Below are 26,567 nucleotides of genomic sequence, written 5' to 3'. Positions count from 1 at the left end.
AAAGAAATTAAAAAGCTTCTCTCCAGGCATTGGCATCTCCTGAGAGGTGACCCAGTGATTGGTCCTATGCTTGCGGACAATCCTGGGGTCATCTTTCGGAGAGCTCCAAACCTGCGGGACCGACTTGTACATAGCTATATTGACCCACCTTCTAGGACAGCCTCTGGTATAGTGCCATTAAAAGGTTTTTACAGGTGTGGGAAATGTAAGGGATGTAAAGCATGCAAAGATATGCCAAGAAAAATTTCCTCCTTTTTAGGTGGGGACCCCTATTCCCCTACATTTCAGATCAAGCGTCTTTTTACTTGCGATAGCACCTTTGTAGTTTATTTACTGGAATGCCCTTGCGGGTTAAAATATGTTGGTAGAACTACCAGACCTTTTAAAGAAAGATTAGGGGAACATATATATCTGATTGGTAAAGGTTTTCAGGGACATTCCGTCTCCAAACACTTTGCAGCACAACACGACAGAAATCCTGCACTTTTGAAATACTGCGTCATTGACGGTATTCGGATTAATTGGAGAGGTCAAAACCTAGAGAGGGAGGTCTCCAGACTTGAAACGGAATGGATTTTTAAACTTCGCACCTCATGCCCTGCAGGGTTGAATATTGAATTAGACGTTAATTGTTTTATTAATGATTCTTAACAACTTTTTATTTTTATTTTTTAATTTTTTATTCTATGTATCTATTGTTATTATCTGTAATGGTGCTCATGTACTGGTCGAATCATCGCTACGTACAGATTTTTATGCTAAATTTATTATATACATAATTTTAATCTCCCGAGTCACCCTGGCTATTTAATATGTGGGTTATTTTACACCATTCTCATTATCACATGTACTCTTTACTTCATCCTACTTGCCTTGTTGTCACTAGCTTGCTCCCTAGAGCTATCCAGATAGAAACACATGTTTTCCCTTTGCGATGTTTATGTCGCATTTCATTGTATTTGCACTTTTCACTCTTTGTGACGTGCGTAGCTCTAGTCACATCTATACCTCATACACACTTTGTTTATGAGGTTTAGAATGTCAAATTTTTTTTTAATTTTTTTTTTAATATAAATCAATATTAGTTAGCACATAGCGCTTTTTGCGCTTTTACTTTATATTTTTTTATTTCCCCCCTGTCACAGGAGCCCTTGTGGCTGACCGCACTTAGCCTTCTAAACGGTGCCAGCGCACAGATCGTGCGAACTCTGGTCGCAGTCAATGCGCAGGAACCGTTAAGAATTAGCCGCAGACAACTCAGAAGGGAGCCTGTGAGACACGGGTGATTACAACGTCACCTACTGGTTCAGAGTAAACTGCCACCACCGCGGTTACCATGGGACCGTGGAGCCCATTAACTGACTGACTAATCCTGCGAATAAAACGGTTAAACACACGTTATTCTGTCTAGCCAACAACAAACAAACAGTAGCGTATCTTCAGAGACCCGGGATCAGTTCTGTGTGTGCTGATAAGCAGGGTAGCGGAAAGTGAATGACTTGGAGAAAGTCGTTTATTCACGCAATATAAATAATTAATATATACAGACAATTATTAAAAATCACAATTATTAAAACAGTAATAGCCAGTATGAAAAATAAAAGAAGGGAGAAAAATACTTAGTTCCTGGAAAGATGTCCTTATTGTGGGAAGAATCATAAAGTTCTTGGTTTCAAAGTCCAGAGTTCAGAGTTCAGACCAGGTGGATGCCAGCATATCCTCAAGCTGGCACCTGATGAGTGCAAGATGGTTCAGTGTGGAGGACACTGAGTTTGGGTCCTCAGCCATTCTTATGCCCCTGCTTCAGTAGGAGGGAGTGAGGGCGGGGAGCCATACACCCCCTTCAAAGATGAGATGAGCCCTCCCCTTGTACTGGGGCTAGAAATCATATCTACCCATATATGGGCTCTATCTCACAGAACCGTACAGGTCAGGGCAGATTTATTAACATTTTCAGGTCTGTCTCGATTTACCCAGCGCCCTGATACCAGACATGAGGGGTGGGACCCCCGTGGTATCATCAGGGCCTTTTCAAACTGCCTAACTGGCAGTCCTTACCTCAGAATGTTCTGAAACTTCCTCAGAACCAGCACCGGGGCTCATGCTACACTTCCCCCATGTTTGGTGAAGCTGCCATCTCAGGAACCCCAGAAATATGACAGATCTGGGAAGTTATGGATTTGCTATGAGACTCAGGTTATTCCCAGGCAAAGGCTCTTTGAAGTTTGGAGCAGCCAGCGAGGTGTCGCCTCCCCTGCTGGGAATGAGCCAGTGGGTCTGGCTTTTAGCCCAACTAGATTGCTTCTGCCATGATGCTTGTCACCTTATACCTGATGGATGGGCCATCAGCACAGCTTGAAGCCAGGGACTCTCTGGGGCAGATTAGGCTCAGGCTCATTAGCATATCAAAAGAGCCATCCAGCCTTTGGAATGGTGCTCTCTTTGCTAAGAAAAGGACTTCAGCTGTCCCTACACACTCAACCCAGATTGTACCGTTTTGAAGCGCAATCGATGCGGGAATCGAGTGCGATCGTTCTTTTCTTCACGGGCGGTTCCAGGACGCGCCTGCATCCCCGCAATCGTCCGTGACAGCCCTCCCCCTTGTCCGTGGCTTAGCCACTCATCCGCAAGATGTGTGGCGGTGCCGCTAACCTGGCTGACGGGCCTCGAGTTGCCGGTACGGCGGGAAAACCTATTGGAGCCTGTGGCTCGGTTCCCCTGGACCGGTCGCGGTCTGCTACCCTCAGGGTTGACCCAACATGGACCGTTCTGGACAGGGCGTTTGCGCCACTGCAGTCGGACGTGGTGTCTGCCGGGACTGCTGACAACGGGCAGTGGGTTGGTTAGGTCAACAGCCAGCCCACGCAGGGTTCCCCTGCTGAGTGGCTGTGGACCTAAGGGAACCCCGCGGGAATCCCTGGACCTTCCCAGCTCCTGACAGACGGCACATGCCCTGCAGTAGTTGGCTACATCCCTGTTCATCCGGGGCCAATAAAACTGTTTCCGAATACCGGCGAGTGTCTTGCGGACACCCGAGTGCCCTGTCAGAGGATTACCATGTGCGGATTTCAGCACATGTCCCCTGAACGCACTCGGGACCACAAGCCACTTGGTATCCGCGTGGGATCTACCTGTAGGGAGCTGTACAGACTCACTGTACAGTCTCCCACCTTCCCAGTACACCTTGAAAGCGGCCCCGTCTGCAAGGGGCTCAGCGGCTTGCTGCCTGAGCACCTCCAGGCTTGGGTCACTTTGTAGTGCGGCTGAGAATATGGCGCTGTCAGTTTCAGCCAACTGGCTCATGTCACACGAGGCCAGCGGCTGAAAGGTCTCATCCCTGCGGTCAGAGGAGGGGGAGGAGGCCGGAACCCCCTCCACCTGTTCTGAGCTCGGGTTCTGAGCAGTGCAGCTGCGCGGTACTGCTAGCACAGGTACACTGTCAGAATGGCACAGACGGGCATTACTCAAATCATCATTGCATGCAGTAATGACATTGACAGGTATAGACATTTTTTCATTACAGACAGGTTGTACAGTAAACTCAGGTACAGTTACAGCATCATCACAACAGACAGTCTGTACATCAAACTCAGGTGCCTTTGAAGCAGGCACTATTGAACCTGGTACCCTTGAACTGGGCACATTCAACCCACCTCCCCCTGGTGCTCCCCCAAGTGTATAAAGTACCTGGTGGTGGGTGGAGAGTCCGTCTCCTTCCGTGAGCGACAAGGCGGTCGTGGCAGGTTCATAGTAGGACACAAGCTTGCCCAAATCAGTCCCCAGCAACACAGGGACTGGGAGATCCTTCATAACCCCAACAACCCGTTCTTGGACTCCTCCCGCTCCCCAATCCAGCTTCACTTTTGCGTGGGCTATGTGGAAAAGGGTGCCCTCTACTCCAGTAAGGGCAAGGGATCGGCTGGAGCTGATGCTCTCCTTTGGTACAAGGTGTGAGTGAACTAACGTGATGTCAGCTCCGGTGTCTCGGAATCCGGTGACAACTTTGCCGTTCACTCTAACAAGTTGCTGCTGGTCGGTTCGGTCGCGGATTTCCTTTCCGCGGGCAAACAGGACAAAATCTGATGATCCAGGCTGTGGTTCGCTGGCGGGTTGCCTCTGCTGTGGGTGAGGTGCAGGTGATGCAGATGATCCAGGTGCTGGTGGTGTCTGTCTCCGCTCCGGACAGTCGAATTTCATGTGTCCGGGCTGGCGGCAGTAGTGACAGGTGACCTCTCCAGGCGCTGCAGGCCTGGGTGCAGCAGCTGCGCTGGGTGGCCTCTGTGGCGGACGGCTCACAGGGGCAGGAGGGTCTGCCGAGGTATGGGGCTGACCTCCTCTCCAGCTGGATGGGACAGTTCTGCGGGTATCAACCACCCGGGTAGTTGCAAAAGTCTCAGCAAGGTCTGCAGCGACAGTTGCTGAAGCCGGCCTGCGTTCTAGCACAAACTGGCGTACATCAGCAGGGCAAATGTTCAGAAATTGTTCCAGGACTATCAAGTCCTCCAGGACATCATAAGACCCTTTGGTGAGGCCTAGTGTCCACTGGCGGAGTGTGGTGAGCAAGCTGCTGGCCACATCTCGGTACGAATCAGAAGACTTTTTCTGCCAGGCCCTAAACTTTTTCCGATAGGCTTCTGGCGTCAGCTGGTACTTAGTAATGATAGCGTCTTTTATAGCAGCATAATCATTATCCTTCTCCGCAGGCAATTCTGCGAAGGCATCAAGCGCTTTGTAGCGCAGCAAAGGTGTCAGATGTCTGGCCCACTGGTCTTGGGACAGACGATACTGACGGCATGCTTTTTCAAAAGACCGTAAAAACAAGTCAATGTCTGTGTCTTTTTCAATATTAGCAAATTTAAATTTTGCACTTACGGGTGGTGCAGCTCCTTCAGCAGGGAGGCTGGGCGGTGAACTCCGGCTGGCCTGTTGAACCTTTGCCATGTTGAGCTCATGTTGTCGTTTCTCCCGCGCCTCTGCAGATTGGCGCTCCCGTTCTCGCTCAGCGGCATCCCTTTCCGCGTGGCGTTCAGCAGCAGCAGCAGCAGCTTGCCGCACCCGTTCCTCCCGCATTTGGCGCTCTTCACGCATGTACTGCAGGTACTTGTCCAGGTCAGTGTCCATCAGCTTTTGTAACGCCTGCTGCATTAGCGGATCAGTACAAACGGACAGTCCAGTACTGGCCGGTTCCAGGCGAGTACTTTCAGAAACTCTGGGATTGGGGTCCACACTGACATTCTCCGGCGTAACTGTTGATGCAGGGCCCTCAGGATGCACAACCTCTGTACGGTCAGGAGTCTCAGTCTCTGGTTCCCCTCGATTGTCAGATGGGCTGGTATCCACTTCAGCGGACACTCCCGGCTCCCGCAGTTGCTGGGTATCCCATTGAAACAATTCCGTTACCAGGTCCTGTTGTTTCTTGCGGCCGACCTCAATGCCTCTCTCTTGGCAAAGATTTTGCAGGTCCGCCAGGCCCATTTTCTTGTAGTTCCCGGACATTTCCATGCCAAATAAAATAAAACTTTTGGGGAGGGGTACTGGCTACACAGTCTCTCTGTATATATAAAAAATATATTGCCTTCCAGCTACACCAACGAATTAGTTCGTTTCTCGATAGCGCTAGCGCTATCGTAGATACTTTCCGCACAACACAGGTCCCAACCGCTGCCTAACACTGTCACAGGAGCCCTTGTGGCTGACCGCACTTAGCCTTCTAAACGGTGCCAGCGCACAGATCGTGCGAACTCTGGTCGCAGTCAATGCGCAGGAACCGTTAAGAATTAGCCGCAGACAACTCAGAAGGGAGCCTGTGAGACACGGGTGATTACAACGTCACCTACTGGTTCAGAGTAAACTGCCACCACCGCGGTTACCATGGGACCGTGGAGCCCATTAACTGACTGACTAATCCTGCGAATAAAACGGTTAAACACACGTTATTCTGTCTAGCCAACAACAAACAAACAGTAGCGTATCTTCAGAGACCCGGGATCAGTTCTGTGTGTGCTGATAAGCAGGGTAGCGGAAAGTGAATGACTTGGAGAAAGTCGTTTATTCACGCAATATAAATAATTAATATATACAGACAATTATTAAAAATCACAATTATTAAAACAGTAATAGCCAGTATGAAAAATAAAAGAAGGGAGAAAAATACTTAGTTCCTGGAAAGATGTCCTTATTGTGGGAAGAATCATAAAGTTCTTGGTTTCAAAGTCCAGAGTTCAGACCAGGTGGATGCCAGCATATCCTCAAGCTGGCACCTGATGAGTGCAAGATGGTTCAGTGTGGAGGACACTGAGTTTGGGTCCTCAGCCATTCTTATGCCCCTGCTTCAGTAGGAGGGAGTGAGGGCGGGGAGCCATACACCCCCTTCAAAGATGAGATGAGCCCTCCCCTTGTACTGGGGCTAGAAATCATATCTACCCATATATGGGCTCTATCTCACAGAACCGTACAGGTCAGGGCAGATTTATTAACATTTTCAGGTCTGTCTCGATTTACCCAGCGCCCTGATACCAGACATGAGGGGTGGGACCCCTGTGGTATCATCAGGGCCTTTTCAAACTGCCTAACTGGCAGTCCTTACCTCAGAATGTTCTGAAACTTCCTCAGAACCAGCACCGGGGCTCATGCTACACTTCCCCCACGTTTGGTGAAGCTGCCATCTCAGGAACCCCAGAAATATGACAGATCTGGGAAGTTATGGATTTGCTATGAGACTCAGGTTATTCCCAGGCAAAGGCTCTTTGAAGTTTGGAGCAGCCAGCGAGGTGTCGCCTCCCCTGCTGGGAATGAGCCAGTGGGTCTGGCTTTTAGCCCAACTAGATTGCTTCTGCCATGATGCTTGTCACCTTATACCTGATGGATGGGCCATCAGCACAGCTTGAAGCCAGGGACTCTTTGGGGCAGATTAGGCTCAGGCTCATTAGCATATCAAAAGAGCCATCCAGCCTTTGGAATGGTGCTCTCTTTGCTAAGAAAAGGACTTCAGCTGTCCCTACACACTCAACCCAGATTGTACCGTTTTGAAGCGCAATCGATGCGGGAATCGAGTGCGATCGTTCTTTTCTTCACGGGCGGTTCCAGGACGCGCCTGCGTCCCCGCAATCGTCCGTGACACCCCCCCCCTTAAAATTGGGGGCTCTTTTTGTGCCCCATGTGACTCTCCCCTTGTCTTCAAGAGTCCCTTGCTTGATGGGTGTGTTTTTTTGGGCTGGAGGAGCCGGGAGTTGAACCCGGGTCTCCTGTGTCGTAGTCTGAGCCCTTGACCATTGCACTATTTTACCACTGTGTGGAAATGAATCTTTTTTTGTGTGTTCTCTATGCCTCTTCTGCTGATATGCAGGGGTGCCTGTATGTCCCAATAGACACTTCCTTATTGTGTGTAGAGAGGAAGTGTATGTTCCAATATTCCCTTTTTTTTTTTTTTTCCCCTCCCTTGCTCTGCTTCCTGTGCAGACTAGAGTAATCAAGCTGCCTATTGATTTTCAAAAGTCTAGGTGTTTTTTGTTTGTAATCTTGTTTTTACTATTGATATCATTATATTTTTTTACACCATTATTTGCTATTAATATGCTATTTACATATTGTTCTGTTTTTCACTTTATTTACACATTTGGGTGACTCTTTCCTACTTTGATTAGTGATGCCCTTCTGAGGAAGTTTTCTTTCACCCCACCTTCTTTTCCCAGACTAAAAGCTATAAATTTGGTGCCTGCCGCCTGTTCACCTTTTTTCCCCTGATGACGCAAGACTGCGAAACCGGTCGGGAAGGTAACAGGCGGCACCATTGTCTATTGATCTTCGATTGACCATTACATGCGCGCTAATCTTCTGGGGTTCCCTGTTTATGGGCCCCGTATGTGAGTTATCGTTTTTATGTCTACTGCCTTTTAAAGAAATTTTATCTAAATAAACGGGTTACGCTTAGATATTGCAGTTTTTGTTTTCCTATATAAATTCCTGAAACTTTACCTCCACACGGATGTCCACTGGATCTTCACGACGTCTGATGTTCCCTGGACGTTATCTGTGACATGAGCCATTTCACAACCTTATAATGTGGGTTGTTGGGAGCTGGTAAGCCTTTTCTAGTTTTGATGTTTGGCGGATACCTACCTCTGAGCATTTGATATATTGTGGTGAAGAATTTACCATTCCCTACATACAATGACTTTCTAAACCTGCGCTGACCTTTAATATTAGGGCATAACCAGAAGATATGTATGAAAGTACCCAATTCTATTGAACACCTCCAGCATCTGTCTGAGTTAATATTATATCCTGAATAATTTACTGCATTCTATTATATGTTGTTACTGTTCCTCTTTAAGGTATGTTTATTCGGTTAAATGTCACTCCAAAATACTAAGAAAATGCACACTTTCCTTTTCACAGTAGAAGGTTTAGGAATACTGTGAGGATGAGTCACTGGTCATGTTGCTGGGAGTAATCATGGTCACTGACCTCTGCAACATCCACCACTGACTCAACACACTCCTGATGTTTGCTTAGTGACTCCGGAGTGTGATCTGGTCACATGGTAAAGAAATCCTTTAAAGGGGTCCTCTGGTATGTTTAAAAAAATGAAAACTGACACTTACCTGGGGCTTCTATCGGCCCCCTGCAGCTTTAATGTCCCGCCCGGTCCACCTCCGATGCTCCGTTCCCTGCCGCCGGCAACCTGCTAATTATTTGTCTAACTAGACGAATAGAACTGCGGCTGCATGCTGGATGATGCGCGCTGGAGTGAGCACGCCCACGGCCGCGCAGCTGCAGTTCTATTTGTCTAGTTATAGCAGGTTATCGGCGTCAGGGAACGGATCATTGGAGGAGGACGGCGCGGGACTTGACAGCTGCAGGGTGCCGATGGAAGCCCCAGGTAAGTGTCAGTTTTAGCTTTTTTAAACATACCATAGAACCACTTTAACCTAAATATGCCTAATGATATCTATAGTTACCAAGGGCAGCGCTGTTTACATACATATGTAAATATTTACCACCAAAACATCATTAACTTTATACTTACAGTTCCCTAATCTACCCAAAAAGACTGCTTTAGATGGATGTAGCTCAAAGTTTACAGAGCAAATTAGCAGCATGATGGCTAGAGATACAGCCAAGACTTCAAATTATCAGCATGATGGCTTGGATGTATCTCTAGCCATCATGCTGCTAATTTGCTGTGACCAACGTATATAATTATGCTACCTCATTTATTGTTCACTTTGAGTCTGTATTACTGCACTTCATTTTTCACCCCCGACAAAGCCTCTGTTCAGGAGGTGAAACATGTAAGTAGTGATGGTCATATCTAGGAGAACTCATGGAGAAGCATGTGATCAGTTTGGGCAGATGATAGATATGCAAGTCTCTGATTTGCTAGTCATGAACATGTGCTGAAGAAGGACGTGATCACAGCAAATCAGAGCTTTGCAAATCTATCAGCTGATCAAACAAATCCCATGCTTCTCCATGAGTTTTCCTAGATTTGACCATCACTACATGCAGGGTTTCTTTTGGTTGAGGGTATAGTGTATCTAGCATTTAGAAAGGAAGGGTTCAGTCTTAGCTCAGCACAGCCCTTATGCTATTTCCCTATAGGGCTTCTTTTCATGCTAATTAGGTAGTACACTTTTTTTTCTTTCTTTTTTTTTTTTTTTTACAATATTTGTTGTGTGTCCCTGGTCATTTTTTAGTGATTTTGAATAATAGTTATAGTTTAGCTCTATCCTCCCCCAAACTCTAGATTAGTGTATCAAGCGATTAAAAGTCAGCAATCACACCTTTCATTTTCCTCTCACTTCTCGGTAAATATTTTATCAGTTTGCAGTCTGGTTTGGCATGCTCGTTTTGTATAGCCATCACTTTTTTTTATTGTTTTTAAAGTAGGACCCCAGCCTAAACTTTTTAGTTTTGGAAAATGTGCAAAAGTGTTGGCACCACAGTCACTTTTTCATTGATGCCTGTGCCCATATTGTAAAATGATAAGGGGTTTGAACTTCCGAAAATATTTTATTCCTGTCTGGATCCTTGTTAAGGCTCATACACACGTCCAACAAAAGTGCACAACCATCCCGACGACATGACTGACCGCATGACTTGTATTTTCCGTGCACCAACGACCTTCCTCCCCCTGCATAGCAACAGAACGCACTGTCAGATACATTGCTGACGTGTATGTACAACCAGCCAGCCATGTCGCCCTAGGGGATTGGGTCCCAATCCCTGACAAAAGTCAAGAGGTGTGTACACACCTTTATCAGTCGCTTTAGTCGTTTGTCACACATACACACGCCCAACTATTGTCCATCAGACAATCAGGCAAAATGTGTTTAATAGGGATTAAATAAGTCATTTATTGGTTAACTCAAAAGAGTAAACGTAGGCTTTCTGAATAGTATTTGTTCATCTTACTCTTTTAATCCTTTGGCTTTTATTGTAAGCTTAAAGAGACTCCGTAACAAAAATTGCATCCTGTTTTTTATCATCCTACAAGTTCCAAAAGCTATTCTAATGTGTTCTGGCTTACTGCAGCACGTTCTACTATCACCATCTCTGTAATAAATCAACTTATCTCTCTCTTGTCAGACTTGTCAGCCTGTGTCTGGAAGGCTGCCAAGTTCTTCAGTGTTGTGGTTCTGTGATGCATCTCCCCCCTCCAGGCCCCTCTCTGCACACTGCCTGTGTATTATTTAGATTAGGACAGCTTCTCTCTTCTCTTTTACAAGTTGGATAAATCCTCCTCTGAGCTGGCTGGGCTTTCACATACTGAGGAATTACATACAGGCAGAGCTGTCTGCACTCTGCAGGAAGAAACAGCCTGACACTTCAGTGGAAGATAGCTGCAGGGGGAAAGAAACACACAAATGATCTCTTGAGATTTAAAAGGAAGGGTGTATACAGCCTGCTTGTGTATGAATGTATTTTCTATGTGTGGACATACTGTACATCAACCTACTTCCTGTTTTGGTGGCCATTTTGTTTGTTTATAAACAAACTTTTTAAAACTGTTTTTAACCACTTTTAATGTGGCGAGGAGCGGCGAAATTGTGACAAAGGGTAATAGGAGATGTCCCCTAATGCACTGGTATGTTTACTTTTGTGCGATTTTAACAATACAGATTCTCTTTAAAGCTAGGTACACACGTGCCGATGTAACTTATCGGCTCGATTGATAAGATCCGACAGGTCCGATCTCGCCGCCGCTCGATTCCGCGCGAGCGGACAATAGCAGGGAATCGAGCGGAAGATAAGCAGCGCTGGCAGGGACGAGCGGGTATGGAATCCGACGCACGCGGGGACGCGGCGGGTACGCGCGGGGATGCAGAAGAGGCGATCCGGCGGCTAATCGAGCCACCGGATCGCTCCTCTAGATTAGGCTTTAGCTCATCAGGAAACAGTTTCAACTTCTGTCACGTTCTCCTTTATGTCACAATCCGAAATTAGGAGAAGCCTGCCTAACTTCCTGTTCCAGTCACCACTGTCACACAAAAAAACAAAAAAAAAAAACAGGAAGTACGTCAAAATTTCCATGATGGGAAATCAGACACAGTAAGAACTTGCTAGTGTTGTAATCTTTCCTCACATTATCAAAAACAAAACATTTAGATGGAGTTCTACTTTAATGTCAAAACTCTACAACTGCAACCAAAACAGTTGATGCAAAAATGTCTTAGTAGAGCTAGCACTATAGGTACAGTATCTATGTTTATCTTATCAGGTGCCTGATGCACGAAAGGCCAGTAATGTTGACATATTTTGCTATGGTAACATGGAGAATAATGCACATTACTATAGCAAATAGAGTAACGGGCAGTGTTCCCCTTAAAGAGAATCTGTATTGTTAAAATCGCACAAAAGTAAACATACCAGTGCGTTGGGGGACATCTCCTATTACCCTCTGTCACAATTTTGCCGCTCCTCGCCGCATTAAAAGTGGTTAAAAACAGTTTTAAAAAGTTTGTTTATAAACAAACAAAATGGCCACCAAAACAGGAAGTAGGTTGATGTACAGTATGTCCACACATAGGAAATACATCCATACACAAGCAGGCTGTATACACCCTTCCTTTTGAATCTCAAGAGATCATTTGTGTGTTTCTTTCCCCCTGCATCTCTCATGCACTGAAGTTTCAGGCTGCTCTTTTCTTCCTGCAAACAGCTTTGCCCTTGTCTGAATTTCCTCAGTATGTGAAAGCCCAGCCAGCTCAGAGGACGATTTATCCAGCTTGCAAAAGATAAGAGAGAAGAGAGAAGATGCCCTAATCTAAATAATACACAGGCAGTGTGCATAGAGGGGCCTGGAAGGGGGGAGTTCATAGCAGAACCACAACACTGAGGAACTTGGCAGCCTTCCAGACACAGGCTGACAAGTCTGACAGGGGAAAGATACATTGATTTATTACAGAGACTGTGATAACAGAAAGTGCTGCAGTAAGCCAGAACACATTAGAATTGCTTTTGGAACTTGTAGGATGATAAAAAACAGGATGCAATTTTTGTTACGGAGTATCTTTAAGTTAGGACCAGTAAAATTGCCTGTGCACAGCAAAATGACCAGCCTTTAGTGCATCAGGTCCTGTGTTCAGGTGTGCTTTAAATGGAAGAATAATGATACTCATGTTAACCACTTTAGCCCGCGGGTATTTTTCACCTCATGCATCAGAGCAATTTTGACCTCCCATTCATTCGCCAATAACTTTATCACTAATTATCACAATTAATTGATCTATATTTTGTTTTTTTCCGCAACCAATTAGGCTTTCTTTGAGCGGTACATTTTGCTAAGAATTATTTTTTTCTAAATGCATTTTCACAGGAATATTAAGAAAAAATTGAAAAAATTCATTATTTCTCAGTTTTCGGCCATTATAGCTTTAAAATAATACATGCTACCATACATAATTAAAACCTATGTATTTTATTTGCCCATTTGTCCCGGTTATTACACCATTTCAATTATGTCCCTATCACAATGTATGGCGCCAATATTTTATTTGGAATTAAAGGTGCATTTTTTCAGTTTTCCGTCCATCACTATTTACAAGCTTATAATTTAAAAAATGTTCGTAATATACACTCTTTTCTTTTTTTTTTTTTATTAGAAAGTTGGCGGTTTGTGATAAGAAGCCGTCGGTCTTTCTACCAGGGACTTAGATCAATGAATGGAAATCATGTTCAGGCTAACCGGGGGCAACATGTGCGCACACATGCACGCTGGAGCGCGCAGAAGCAATAGAGCAGTTGCCTGGACGTGACAATCACGTCTGGGCGTAATAAATGGTTAATGTGGTCTGAAACTCCAACATAACATTCAATAAAAATGTGTTTTCCAACTTTTTATTACTCATACAGTTATCATATTTACTTCTGTGCGTAAGTAATATTGTCTGTCTACAAATTACAAGTTTCCAAAGTGTAGTTTATCTTGCCCTGAAAGCTGCCATTGCATTTTATTTAAACTGCTTTTTATTATATATTAACATCTTCTAATTACCGTATATACTCGCAAGCAAGCCGACCCGCATATAAGCCGACCCCCCCACTTTTAACTGAAAAAACAGGAAAAAATGATTGACCCTCATGTAAGCCGGGGGTAGGAAATGCTGGCCGTGTGATTCCCTCATGTGTGTCCCAGTATAGCTAGTATAGTGTCCATTATGGGTAGGTAGTGCCCTGTATAGCTAGTAAAGTGCCCAGTATAGCTAGTATAGTGCTCAGTATAGCTAGTATAGTGCCCAGTATAGTTAGTATAGTGCCCTAGTATAGTGCTCAGTATAGGTAGGTAGTGCTCAGTATAGCTAGTATAGTGCTCAGTATAGCTAGTAAAGTGCCACAGTATAGCTAGTAAAGTGCCACAGTATAGCTAGTAAAGTGCCCCAGTATAGTGCCCCAGTATAGCTAGCATAGTGCTCAGTATAGCTAGCATAGTGTTCAGTATAGCTAGCATAGTGTTCAGTATAGCTAGCATAGTGTTCAGTATAGCTAGTATAGTGTTCAGTATAGCTAGTATAGTGTTCAGTATAGCTAGTATAGTGTTCAGTATAGCCAGTATAGTGTTCAGTATAGCCAGTATAGTGTTCAGTATAGCTAGTATAGGGCCCAGTATAGCTAGAATAGTGCCCCAGTATAGCTATTATAATGCCCCGGTATAGCTAGTATAGTGCCCCAATGTAAGTAGATAGTGCCCAGTATAGCTAGTATAGTGCTCAGTATAGGTAGCTAGTGTCCCGACCCCCCCCCCCCCCCCCCCCCCCGCCGCCGCTGCTGCTATTAGCTTACCCGGCGGCTTCCCATATCCCTCCCTCCGTCTCCTGCACTGGCTTGTAAATAGTTCGCAGCAGCTCGCCCCACGGCGGCTGCTGTGTGATGACGGAGGAAGCTGTAGGCAGAGCGGCTTCCTGTACGGGCGATGTGTATCGCCGTTGCTATGGGAACCGCTCTGCCTACAGCTTCCTCTGTCATCACACAGCAGCCGCCGTGGGGCGAGCTGCTGCGAACTATTTACAAGCCAGTGCAGGAGACGGAGGGAGGGATATGGGAAGCCGCCGGGTAAGCTAATAGCAGCGGCGGCGGCGGAGGGGGGGGGGGGGGGTATAAGGAGCAAACATGACTCGCAAGCAAGCCGACCCCCCAACTTTTGGCCCACTTTTGGGGGGTCAAAAATTCGGCTTGCTTGCGAGTATATACGGTAGCTGTTCTGAGCTGTTTGTGTGCTGGAAGCAAAGAAAACTTCACAGAGAGCTCCTTTTCACTTGTTACACTGTGTTTACACGCATGTATCAACATTAGAATGCAAACAAAGATACTGTTATGTCCAGTGTGGATGTATATTTGAAGCGGAATAGCAGGACAAAGTGCTTTGTTTAACCATTTCAGGGATGTTCTGCTAAAAGAACATTCTGGGATAGTAGCTATAAACCTGTGAGGAATTTGTTAGAGCAAAGTAGAATGCTGGCTTTCAGACCACTTTAAAGAGGAACTTTAACCCAGAACTGGACTTCATCCAAATCAGTAGCCGATACCCCCTTTCCCACAAGAAATAATAACCTTTTATCCAATAGATGATGAAGGACAGTTTCCTGACTGTGAACCTTGTTGTATTGTGGGAGATAATGGCTGTTGCAGTATCTCCCTCCGGGCATATATATTTTTTTAAAAACAACCTTTTAACCCAATACATTGTTAGTGTGTGTATTTATAGATAAGGGCAATTGCTACTGTCCGTTTTATTTTTATGCCTGCCAGAAGTAATGGCGCTGACCTGCAGGCGCACGGTGGATCAAACAACATGAACGGATTACACGGTGAGTAGCAATCATTTCTTGATCTAACTTATTTTTGAACTCTTTTTTTAAGGCGGGCCTGAACTCAGAACTTTCTCTCTGCTCAAAAAGATAAACAACAGCATAATAACATTTAAAGAAAAACATTTCTTTGTTACAGCGGATACAAATCCTGCAATAAATCTGCAGTGTGTCTACTTCCTGCTTTCAGAGAAGCAAACAAAACATTGACATTCTGTGTTTACAAATTAGCTGCTCTGCTGTGGCAGAGGAGATTCCTGCACTGACACAGCTAAGAGATCAAATTACAGTGGTGGTTAGCCACAGATGACGGGGAATCAGATAGGCTAAACCAGGCATGGGCAAACTTGGCCCTCCAGCTGTTGAGAAACTACAAGTCCCACAATGCATTGCAGGAGTCTGACAGCCACAGGCATGATTCATAAAGGCAAATGCATTGTGGGATTTGTAGTTCCTTAACAGCTGGAGGGCCAAGTTTGCCCATGCCTGGGCTAAACTCTCTAAATACACACAGGGTGCATTTCTCTATGTTTTCCTTCTGTCCTGTGCAAGAGTTCAGGTCCACTTTAACTTTTGTTTTTACAAAAATGGCAGCAATGGCATTTTCCAAATACTTCTCATTACAGACCTTCTAATTGTCTTTTCTAGAATGGTGGGAAGCGGCGCACTTGGCGTATTCTGACATTGTGCTTAGCGGCTTTGTTATGTTACAGAGAATAGGTGAATACAGGAGGGGGGTGAGACACTTTCACGCATGGAAACACAAACAGTTCAAACCAGGAAGCTGAGGTGAGTAAACAGGATAGAGCTGAACCGCACTCATCACGGTAATATGTCCTCACGTTTTCCAGGCAAATACAGGCCACGGCCACTACACATGTCTTACATTAAATGCCCTGGTTCATTCTCAGTAAAGGGGCCCATACACTTACCGATTTTCCCACCGATATACAGCCAATTCGGTCACTGTGATCGGATCGGCTGTGAAATCGTCGCGCACACACTGACCGAACGAATGTTTTCCATCCGAAATCGATCGTTCCCGACAATTCCCGTCTTTCCGTCCGTGCGGAAGATTTCGCTCGATCGCCTGCAGTTTGGGAGTGCGTTGATAGCGGCATTCGAATGCCCGACGACCGACGCTAGCGGCAATACATTACCTGCTCCTGCCGGCGCGAGTCCCCGCTCTCTCCGTGGTCTCTTCTCCACGCTGGGTTTCCGGGTTTCGGACTGGCTGCCTACTTCCTGTCCTGGCAGGACGTTTAAACAGAGCGCCCTCTACTGTTTAAACGTCCCCGGACGTGAAGTGAAGCCAGCCGGCAGCGGCAGCTTCACAGATGGTGACTCTGTTTGCAGTAAAGGCAGCCATACGATCCCTCTCTGATCAGATTCGATCAGAGAGGGATCTATCTGTTGGTTGATCTGATGGCAAATCGACCAGTGTATGGCCACCTTAAAGCTGAGTAGTGCACCATTACTCATAATTCTCATATCCGATGCAGCCATTCCAGAGAAATCAGATGTGGAAGTGTCAGTGACCTAGAGATGCAATCACAAAAGCCTGCAGCTGCATGGAAAACGGCTGTTCCCCATTTAGGGAGCAGCTTTCTCAACTGTTGTAGAGAGTTTCAAGAGAACCTGAAAAGAGAGGTACTGTGTTTCCCCGAAAATAAGACACTGTCTTATATTAATTTTTGCTCCAAAAAGTGTGCTAGGGCTTATTTTCAGGGGATGTCTTATATTTCTATGAGCACCATGAACGACAAACTACAAATATTCTTGAACAAAGAAAATGAACGTTTATTTCAAATGTTATCATTCTGAAACATCAAAACACACTTCCTGTTCCTGTACACTCTAAATTGTGTCCTCCTGCCTTACTGTGCTGCCTCAGTACAGTGCCAATCAGGCACCTGTCTTGTCATCCCTGCACACAGTTGATAAACCTGCTGTGTGTAAGGATGACATGACAAGTGCCTAATCGGCACTGCATGATGTGTGTCCCCACTCTGGCCACCTTTTATTGTTGCTTATTGTACTGTTACAGTGCCGATCAGGCACCTGTAATGTCATCCTTGCACACAGCAGATTTATCAACTGTGTGCAAGGATGACATGACAAGTGCCTGATTGGCACTGTGTGATTTGTCCCCATGCTGACCGCCTATTATTGTTGCTTATTGTACTGTTACAGTGCCGATCAGGCACCTGTCATGTCATCCCTGCACACAGGTGATAAACCTCCTGTGTGCAAGGATAACACGACAAGTGCCTGATAGGCACTACACAATGTATCCCCAATGCTGGCCGCCTGAAGTCGCGTAGCTCGCCGTGTAAACAGTTCAAGCTCCGAAATGAATGAAAGCCTTGTAATTAGATGAAGCAGTCTGGGAGGCAGGATCATGCTCCTTTATTGGGCCAATCATTGCACTCGCTGTGTAGCAGCGAGTGCAGTGATTGGCCCAAAAACGGAGCATGATCCCGCCTTCCAGACTGCTTCATCCAATTACAAGGCTTTAATATCGGAGCTTGAAGGAATTAATGGCAGAGCGGCGAGTGAGTAATGAAAGGGGCCGAACGATTAGGTAGGCCGCACATGGGCCTGTGGCAATCGCCACTAGTTAGGTGTGTGAGAAAAGCTAGAGTTAGGCCTGTCAGAAGGTTTCTTCAACATCCAGCTCACAATTCCCTCTCTGAGGTGAGCTGGATGCTGATTGGCTGAGTGAACTCTGCAATGCAGGGGAACGATGGGGGGCTCTGATTGGTCGGCAGGGCAGGTAGATATGCTTAGCCAGGTGTTGCTATGGTCTGTAGAAGATTAGGCTGACCAATCAGAGAGAGGTTAAGTGTATATAAAGGAGGTCCGTTCCCCTTGTAGCTGCCTGTCACCCCTGTGGCATAGGTGAGCTCCCCGCCCACCCTCCCCCTTTTTCTTTGAAATTGATTTCGTCGTGGTCAACTTTATTTGGAGATTTCGAGTACAAGTATTGGGGTCGTATTTCTTGGTGATAAAGAAGAGCATATCTGAACTGTGGTAGTTAGATATGAATAAAGAGTGGTATACAATGTTTATTATTTAAGTTTGGTTTTATCGACCTCAAATTATTTATTGCACTTTATCATATTTATTGGAGAAAGGATCCGCAAACCAGACTTGGTTCAGTGAAAAAATGTCCGTTCTTTATTAGAAATATCCAAATGACAGAAAAATGTGCAATAAAATCACAGGATCGACTGACGCGTATCGGGCTTACAATCTGCCCTTAGTCATAGTCAAAATGACAAAACTGTGGTAGTTAGATATAAATAAAGAGTGGTATACAATGTTTATTATTTAAGTTTGGTTTTATCGACCTCAAATTATTTATTGCACTTTATCATATTTATAGTTACCAAATAAAATTGGCCACGGCCTTAAAATGCCAGCTCTGGAGTTGTTTATTTGTTTGTCATTTGTGTTTATAGTTTAAGCTAAATGGGGTTGTGTGGGGTATTGTCTACGGGCCCATGAATCAGCCTGCAATGAATTGCGAGTGTCCTGGATACCTCGCAGAGACAATAGGCTGCGGCTGGGGATGTCGTGGGCTGCGGCTGGGGATGTCATGTGGGCTGCGGCTGGGGATATGCTGTGGGCTGGGACTAGGGCTTATTTTTGGAGGATGCCTTATATTTAGGGAATACATGAAATTGTAGCTAGGTCTTATATTTGGAGGATGACTTACTTTAGGGGAAAGACGGTATGTGGAGGCTGCCATATTTATTTCCTATAAAACAATACCAGTTGCCTGGCAACCCAGCTGATCATTCCAGCATCAGTAGTATATGAATCACACACCTGAAACAAGCATGCAGCTAATCTAGTTAGATTTTTGTCAAAAACATCCGATTTGCATGCTTGTCTATTGCTAAAAGTTTTATGCTAGGAATACGCGGTTCGTTTCTGCCATGCGTTTCTGTCCTCGATCGTTTTTGCCGCTCGATTCAGCTCTTGATTCTCTTATCTTCCGCTCGTTTTTCTTATCTTTTTCCATTCACTTCCATCAGAAAACGAGTGGCCAAAGAATCGAAAGTGAGATCGGACATCTTGGAAATTATCTATCGAACCATCTTATCAGCTAAAAAAACCAACCGTGTATTATGCCGGATAGATTTCCTGCTCGATCCCCACCGGCGGACAATAGCGGGAAATCGAGCGGCTGATAAAGAGCGCCGGCGGGGACAATCGGGGATCGATCTGCGCGGACGAGCGGGGACGCGGCGGGGGTCGATCCAGCGGCTAATCGGCCGCCGGATCGACCCGTGTATGCCCAGCATTAGAGGCAGCGGATCAGCGGGTCTGCCAGGCAACTGGGATTGTTTAAAAGGAAATAAATAAGGCAGCCTCCATATTCTTCTCACTTCAGTTGTCCTTAAGGGCTGGTTCAGACGGACGTTTGCAGAGCGTTTACAGCCAGCGTTCAGGGCTTGGTGTTAAACGCTCCCATTCAAGTGAATGGGAGCGTTTGTACCAAGCTTTCAAGCGCGTTTACACAAACGCGGCGTTTGGGTCCCGATTTTCCCTGGCGTTCAAGGAGCCCCTGGAAGCTACATGTAGCTTCCAGGGGAGGTTAACCGCGATGGCTAATGTCCCCCTAGGGGAAGAAAAAACGCGACCGCATCCAAACGCACACAAACGCTGCTGAACGCGACGCCAGCAAACGCAACGCCTCCAAACGTCCGTCTGAACCAAGCCTTAAGGACACTTCTATCTTTCTTTATCAAGACCTTTCACTAATCACCTTAGCAAACACACAGGCCTTGAAACTCCTGACACGTCTCCTGCAAGATCACGGCCTACAATACCGCTGTCAGTTCCCTTTCGCCCTTATGCTGGGAATACACGGTGCGATCCGGCGGCTCGATTAGCTGCCGGATCGACTCCAGCCGTGTCCACGCTCGTCCCCGCGGCCACCCGGATTGATTCCCGCTCGTTCCCGCAGGCGCTTCCTGATCTTCCGCTCGATTCCCCACTATTGTCCGCCCACGGGTATCGAGCGGGGAATCGATCCGTGCGGTCATCGGACCTGTCGGATATTATCAATCGAGCCATCAGCGACTCGATTGATAAAGAACTATCGCTCCGTGTATTCCCAGCATTACAGTGTCAAACAAACAATTCTTAGGACCTCTGAAGACCTCCCAGACTTCTTAAAGATACTGGACTTGCCAAAGATAGATCTTTCAAGCTGGTATGAAGATTTCAACGTAAAAGAGAAAATAGCAGAGGATTGCAGATGGTGACAGGAGTTCCCTAAAAAGTTCCCAAACTCAGTGAGGAATACAAATTCTGTCTCTCTATCAATGAAAAGCCCCCTGCCCTCAGAAGAAGATGGTGATTTAAAACATCCATTCTACTCTGTGGGTAACTTTTCATGATTTCACACTGTGAGACATACAGTAGGTGAAGCAATCACCCCCCTCTTTTCCTATGTTGCTAAGGATTCCCCATGTGACCACATGTATGACACTTACTCAAGTGACCAAATATGACAACATAAGGGAAGCTCTAAGGCCTATGGCTACTTTTCCTGCCACAGAAGCTCGTATGCCTGTAGGCTTCACTCTTGGCCATAGTAGGACAAAGAGCTTTCAACCCTGAAACAGGGGTGCAAACATGTCTCAGTACCAACGGCGCTTCATACCACAAACTTGGTTCTGACCTAAAGCTATGATTCTCAGCAATCTTTATCCATACTGTTTTGTTAGTTAAGATTGGGTTAATAAAAAAATCTTTCTTTCAGCAGAACTTTTGCAAGCTTGAGTTTTGTTGACCAACCTATACAAATATGTGGTTACTAATATTTGCCTAGATCTACATGAAGTATTTGTTAACTGAAATACGAACCAATTTGACGGTTACCCTAAAGCTCAAATACTTTAAGAGTTTCCATATGACTGTGTTTCAGAAGAAGGCTGCACAACCCACCTAATGGCCAACTCCTTAGCGAAGAAGTGTTATTATGCACCTCCCCACCACTCAGACATACGCGTTGGGCCTCCTTTAGGATACTTCTCTGGCCAAACTATTATGCCCTTCCAGAAATAAAAGGCCGCATAAAGCATTGGTCAAAAGGACTAACTTCTATTGTACAACCCACAATGGACATTCTCAGCGGTATCTTGTATTATCTATCTTGACGATAATCACTTGCAATGGTTCAATAAGGTGTTTAAAACGGATCCGAGATGAAAAACTAACTATAACAAGTAACTTGTCTATATATCTTATCTAAAATTTAGATAGTTTACACAGCAAATCTAGCTGCAAACAGGTTTAATAGAATAAGAATATTTCTTCCTGTGATACAATGACAGCGGCCATGTTGTTTGTAAACATTACACAGAGGCAGGCTTATCTGTATCTTAAGGGCCCATTCACACCTGAGCGGGAATCGCACGATTCCCGCTCGCGGCAAACCGCTAGCGGTTCTGCAAGAACCGCTACACATTGTAGCCAGTGGCCGTGTTCTCACTGCCGCGGTTGCGGTTAGCGATAACCGCAACCGCGTTGCATGCAGCGGTTTGCCGGCGACGAGCGTTCCGCGATTTGCGATCGTGATTAGCGTGCATAGCACGCTAATCGCGATCGCTCCAAAACCGCCGCAGTGTCCAGTGATTTTTCCGCGCTAATCGCGGGAAAATCACTCCCGCAGAACGCCGGCGGTAATCGCCGGCGTTCTGCGATTGTAAGTGTGAATGGGCCCTAAGCAAAGAAAACTAGTCCCCCCTCCTACTCCCTCCTCCCCTCCGCCTCTGAAATCTCTGGCTAGTAATACCTCCCCCTCCTCCTGCCCAGACTGAGCTCCCATGAGCCCTTGCTACTGTCTGAAAGTGCCTTGGCTCTCTGAAAACCCGTGGGAGTGGCTTATTAAGTTTATAGGGAATTAGAGCATTAAAACAAAAACAAAAAAGTATTTGGCTTTAGGAATGCCCTATAAACAATAGGAAAGGAACCCAATTATGCAATGAATAAAAGTTAATCTCGGATCCACTTTAACACCTTAGCAGTTTCAAACAAAATGTTTTGTTTCAAAGCTGCTTGTGTATTGGGAGCCACTGTCAGCATATCTTCTTCGGCTGTCTAGTGCAGTATTTGTATGCGGTATATTAGGAGACCAAGAAACATATCCTTAGTGGGATGCCATTACATAATTCGCTATAAATCATGTGAAGAGACCAAAAGATTTTTTTAAAGATGAGCTTCAATATTTAATGTATCAAAATGCGCAAACATTAGTTCACAGATCTTCAGAGAGATTCATCTTTATTTTAATGCCAAAACTCTTTCTCAGCCTATACAGCTAAACGTGTGAACTTGGAATTTTCTATGCCTCTGTGACAGTCTGACTCCAAAGTCTGTGAGTATTGTGTAAACAAGGAGTCTTATCTCAGCTAACAACTTCCCACCCCATTTAGATGTTCTATTTCACTTAAGGCATCTTAAACACATTTATTTATGCTTGAAAAAAAGCTATGTATCCCCTTTTGATGTTGCATGTCTATAGCTGTCTGTTTCATCAGCTTGCAAGCAAACAGGATTGAAGCCCGATGAAGGCTACACAGCCGAAAGCTTTTACTCTTACTCTTTACTTGCTCTTACTCTTTAAGTAAATGGTATCATCCTGATTCAAAACTTCTTGCTCTTATCTTTAGAAAACATCCCATATATAGGTGCAAAAAGTCACATAGCAAGATCAATTGTTTAATAAGAGCTAGAGCTATAAAGCTTTATATGGGCTTACTTATACCTGTTGTGATTTGTGATAAAGATATCAGACTTTTCGATAAACCGCACACATTGCAAAATAATTTGCCAGTATGTTTTAGACGACCTGCACATTCCTCTATATAACACCCTTACTAGATCTCACTCTCTGTGAACCAAACGTCCATGACTGTCACGTAACCTACCACTATAAAACGATTTGCCCAATCACTCAATCCACTGACTTTTCAGCCACCAGGGAGTCAACTAGCCAACACCCAGGATCCCAGCAAGTAGTAGGGTGAGTACCCCACCATTGTAGGGTATAGAGGATAGACTGGAACTAGTGCAGGAGGCTGACAAAAAGTAGACCAATAATTGTAGGGAGATTGTATACCTTAAAAAAGGAAACTCACAAGGAGTTTTAGTAAAAAAGTTTCAATATTTTTATTAGCAGTCACAGTGCTATAATAATAAAAGTATTGAAACTTTTTTTTACTAAAACTCCTTGCAAGTTTCCTTTTTTTTTTTTTTTTTTTTTAAGGTATACGATCTCCCTACTACTATTGGTCCACTTTTTGGGTGCCTCCTGTCCTCTACACCCTATAGTAGGGTACTCACCCCACACTAGTTCCAGTCTCTCCTCTGAGGGACGAGTGACAAGACAATATACGCTGCACAGCACTGCGGAAGATGTTGGCACTATATACTGTGAATACTAAATAATCCTACCTAATAAAAGGCAAGTGTCGCTGCGTCCGTCCGTGCGTCAGTGCTTTTTAGCACTGCGCATGTGCAGGGACAGACGCAGAGACACTGCCGAGAGCTGAGGAGGATGGGGCCAGAAGGGGCCGGCGTGTGCGTGCGGTGTGCGCGCGTCACGTGCATATGGCGGGCGTGCGCATCACGTGCGCGCGGTGGGTGCATGCATCACGTGCACGTGGCGCGGCAAAGTAAGGAAAGACCTAGCCCGTTTAAAATAAGGTCACTAGTAATAAAATAATAATAATTACGCAAAGCAGAGACTTTACCGCTTACTGGACGAAACCAAACACGGTATTTTGAGCTTTTTAGACATTCTTCATCATTCTCTCTTTTCTTCCTATATATATAATATATATATATAACTTTGGCATTTTTAATGTATTTTTTTTGTGTATAGTTTACATAATAAAATGATTTACATATTTTTACATAAACATGTACATCATTCCTGAAACAGGGACAAATGAGCAGGAAAGAGGGACTGTCCTTCCGAAAAAAAAGGGACAGTTGGAAGCTATGCTGGGATCTCATACATGTTGCTTTTGCACGTGGTCATGCGCATTTGTAATTTTTTCCTTTTCATGAATGCATTTGTTGTACTGTAAGTTTCCACTGACTACAATGAAAGCACAAAATGCTTTAAAGAGAATCTGTATTGTTAAAATCGCACAAAAGTAAACATACCAGTGCGTTAGGGGACATCTCCTATTACCCTCTGTCACAATTTCGCCGCTCCTCGCCGCATTAAAAGTGGTTAAAAACAGTTTTTAAAAGTTTGTTTATAAACAAACAAAATGGCCACCAAAACAGGAAGTAGGTTGATGTACAGTATGTCCACACATAGAAAATACATTCATACACAAGCAGGCTGTATACATCCTTCCTTTTGAATCTCAAGAGATCATTTGTGTGTTTCTTTCCCCCTGCAGCTATCTTCCACTGAAGTGTCAGGCTGTTTCTTCCTGCAGAGTGCAGACAGCTCTGCCTGTATGTAATTCCTCAGTATGTGAAAGCCCAGCCAGCTCAGAGGAGGATTTATCCAGCTTGTAAAACATAAGAGAGAAGAGAGAAGCAGTCCTAATCTAAATAATACACAGGCAGTGTGCAGAGAGGGGCCTGGAGGGGGGAGATGCATCACAGAACCACAACACTGAAGAACTTGGCAGCCTTCCAGACACAGGCTGACAAGTCTGACAAGAGAGAGATAAGTTGATTTATTACAGAGATGGTGATAGTAGAACGTGCTGCAGTAAGCCAGAACACATTAGAATAGCTTTTGGAACTTGTAGGATGATAAAAAACAGGATGCAATTTTTGTTACGGAGTCTCTTTAAAATGTTATGTATCCTACGGGCAAATATCAGAAAAAAACATAACGCATAATTGGAAATGCTACAATGGATTTCCTAGGAACCAGGGCTGTGGAGTAGGGGTCAAGAAGTCAAAGCAATTTTTGGGTACCTGGAGTCGGATGTTTCATAAACTAAGGAGTCTGAGTTGGATTATTTTTGAACCAACTCCACAGCCCTGGTAAGTATACCTGTATCTTCCTGTTCAGAAAGCAAGCACCTATTCAGTAGGAGACCTTGGGCAAGACTCCCCAACACTGGCACTGCCCATAGAGCGTGTCCTAGTGGCTGCAGCTCTGGCGCTTTGAGTCAGCCAGGAGAAAAAGAGCAACATAAATGTTCAGTGTCTGGGACTAAGGAGTCGGAGTAATTTTGGGTAGCTGGAGTCAGAGTCGGTGGTTTCATGAACTGAGGAGTCGGATGATTTCTTTACCGACTCCACAGCCTTGCTAGGAACAAAACATGTTCTCCTGAAACAGAGTATACATTTTCCAAAACACAGAAAAGTGCCCTGTGCATGATTCACCTGGACACGCTTAATAAAAAAAGCTTAGCTTCTCCATACCTTATTGAGTTTTCCAAGGGAAGATATCAGGTCAGCCCATTCTGTAGATGACTCAAAGTTCCTCAAGGCTTTCTCAATGACAGAGGAGTAATTCCGGTATCTGTAATCCGCCAGCAGCTCCTGCTCCTCTGGGTCCATGGTTCATCCTTGCCTGTAGGATGTTCTGCAGATGAGGGAGAGAAAAGAAGATTCATCTCAAGGTACCAACAAGTCGGACAGAAGAACAGCCACACACTGCAGCTTCTACTTCTTTCTAAAAGGTATACTGTATTTTTTGGACTATGAGACTCACTTTTTCTCCCCCAAAAGTGGGGGGAAAAAGTCACTGCGTCTTATAGTCCAAGTGCATGGAGTTCCTGACTTATGAACGCCGGCCACGCCTGCGAACCTCCAACCCACCGCAATGTCGGGGGCTCCCTCTACTGTGCCCATTCAGAGGAGGACACAGGGGGACAAACAGAGGACACAGGGACACAAAGGGGCATAGAGGAGGACACCAGCGGTACAAGGGGGCATGAAGTACAAAGGGAGCATAATCCATAAAATGCCCCTTCACCATGGATGCAGTGTGGTTTGAATTATAAAACAAAATATTTTTCTTACGAGATCTTTATGGTATGCATTACAGGGGTGTGCCAGGGGCGTGATTAGGGCTGTGGCAGGGGCATGACCTAACTGTCCCTCTTTCTTATCACTAAAAGGGAGGTATGTCATTGTATTGAGATCGGCACAGGGATAACATCTACTTTTTAACATGGTTCCAGTGTTCTCCCCAGAAGTTTTCTCCAGCCGGATGGCATGAAAAAGTAGCCGGGTGGCATGAAAAATAGCCGGGTG

General features: G+C 45.2%; 1 protein-coding gene across 2 annotated transcripts in view; it reads right to left on the bottom strand.

The window, feature by feature from the left end:
- The window catches only part of DOP1B (DOP1 leucine zipper like protein B), a 232,104-nt gene that overhangs the window by 154,992 nt on the left and 50,545 nt on the right, over positions 1-26,567 (bottom strand). For both annotated transcript variants that reach the window (XM_068270459.1, XM_068270460.1), the window contains exon 2: positions 25,731-25,893. In XM_068270459.1, coding sequence (XP_068126560.1) covers positions 25,731-25,868 — 138 coding nt within the window. In that variant the 5' untranslated portion in view covers positions 25,869-25,893. The remainder of the gene's footprint in view (positions 1-25,730; positions 25,894-26,567) is intronic.

Source organism: Hyperolius riggenbachi, chromosome 2, assembly GCF_040937935.1.
Source record: "Hyperolius riggenbachi isolate aHypRig1 chromosome 2, aHypRig1.pri, whole genome shotgun sequence".
Lineage (NCBI taxonomy): Eukaryota > Metazoa > Chordata > Amphibia > Anura > Hyperoliidae > Hyperolius > Hyperolius riggenbachi.
Note: the sequence above shows the minus strand (reverse complement) of the source record. Positions and strands in the feature narration are given on the sequence as shown.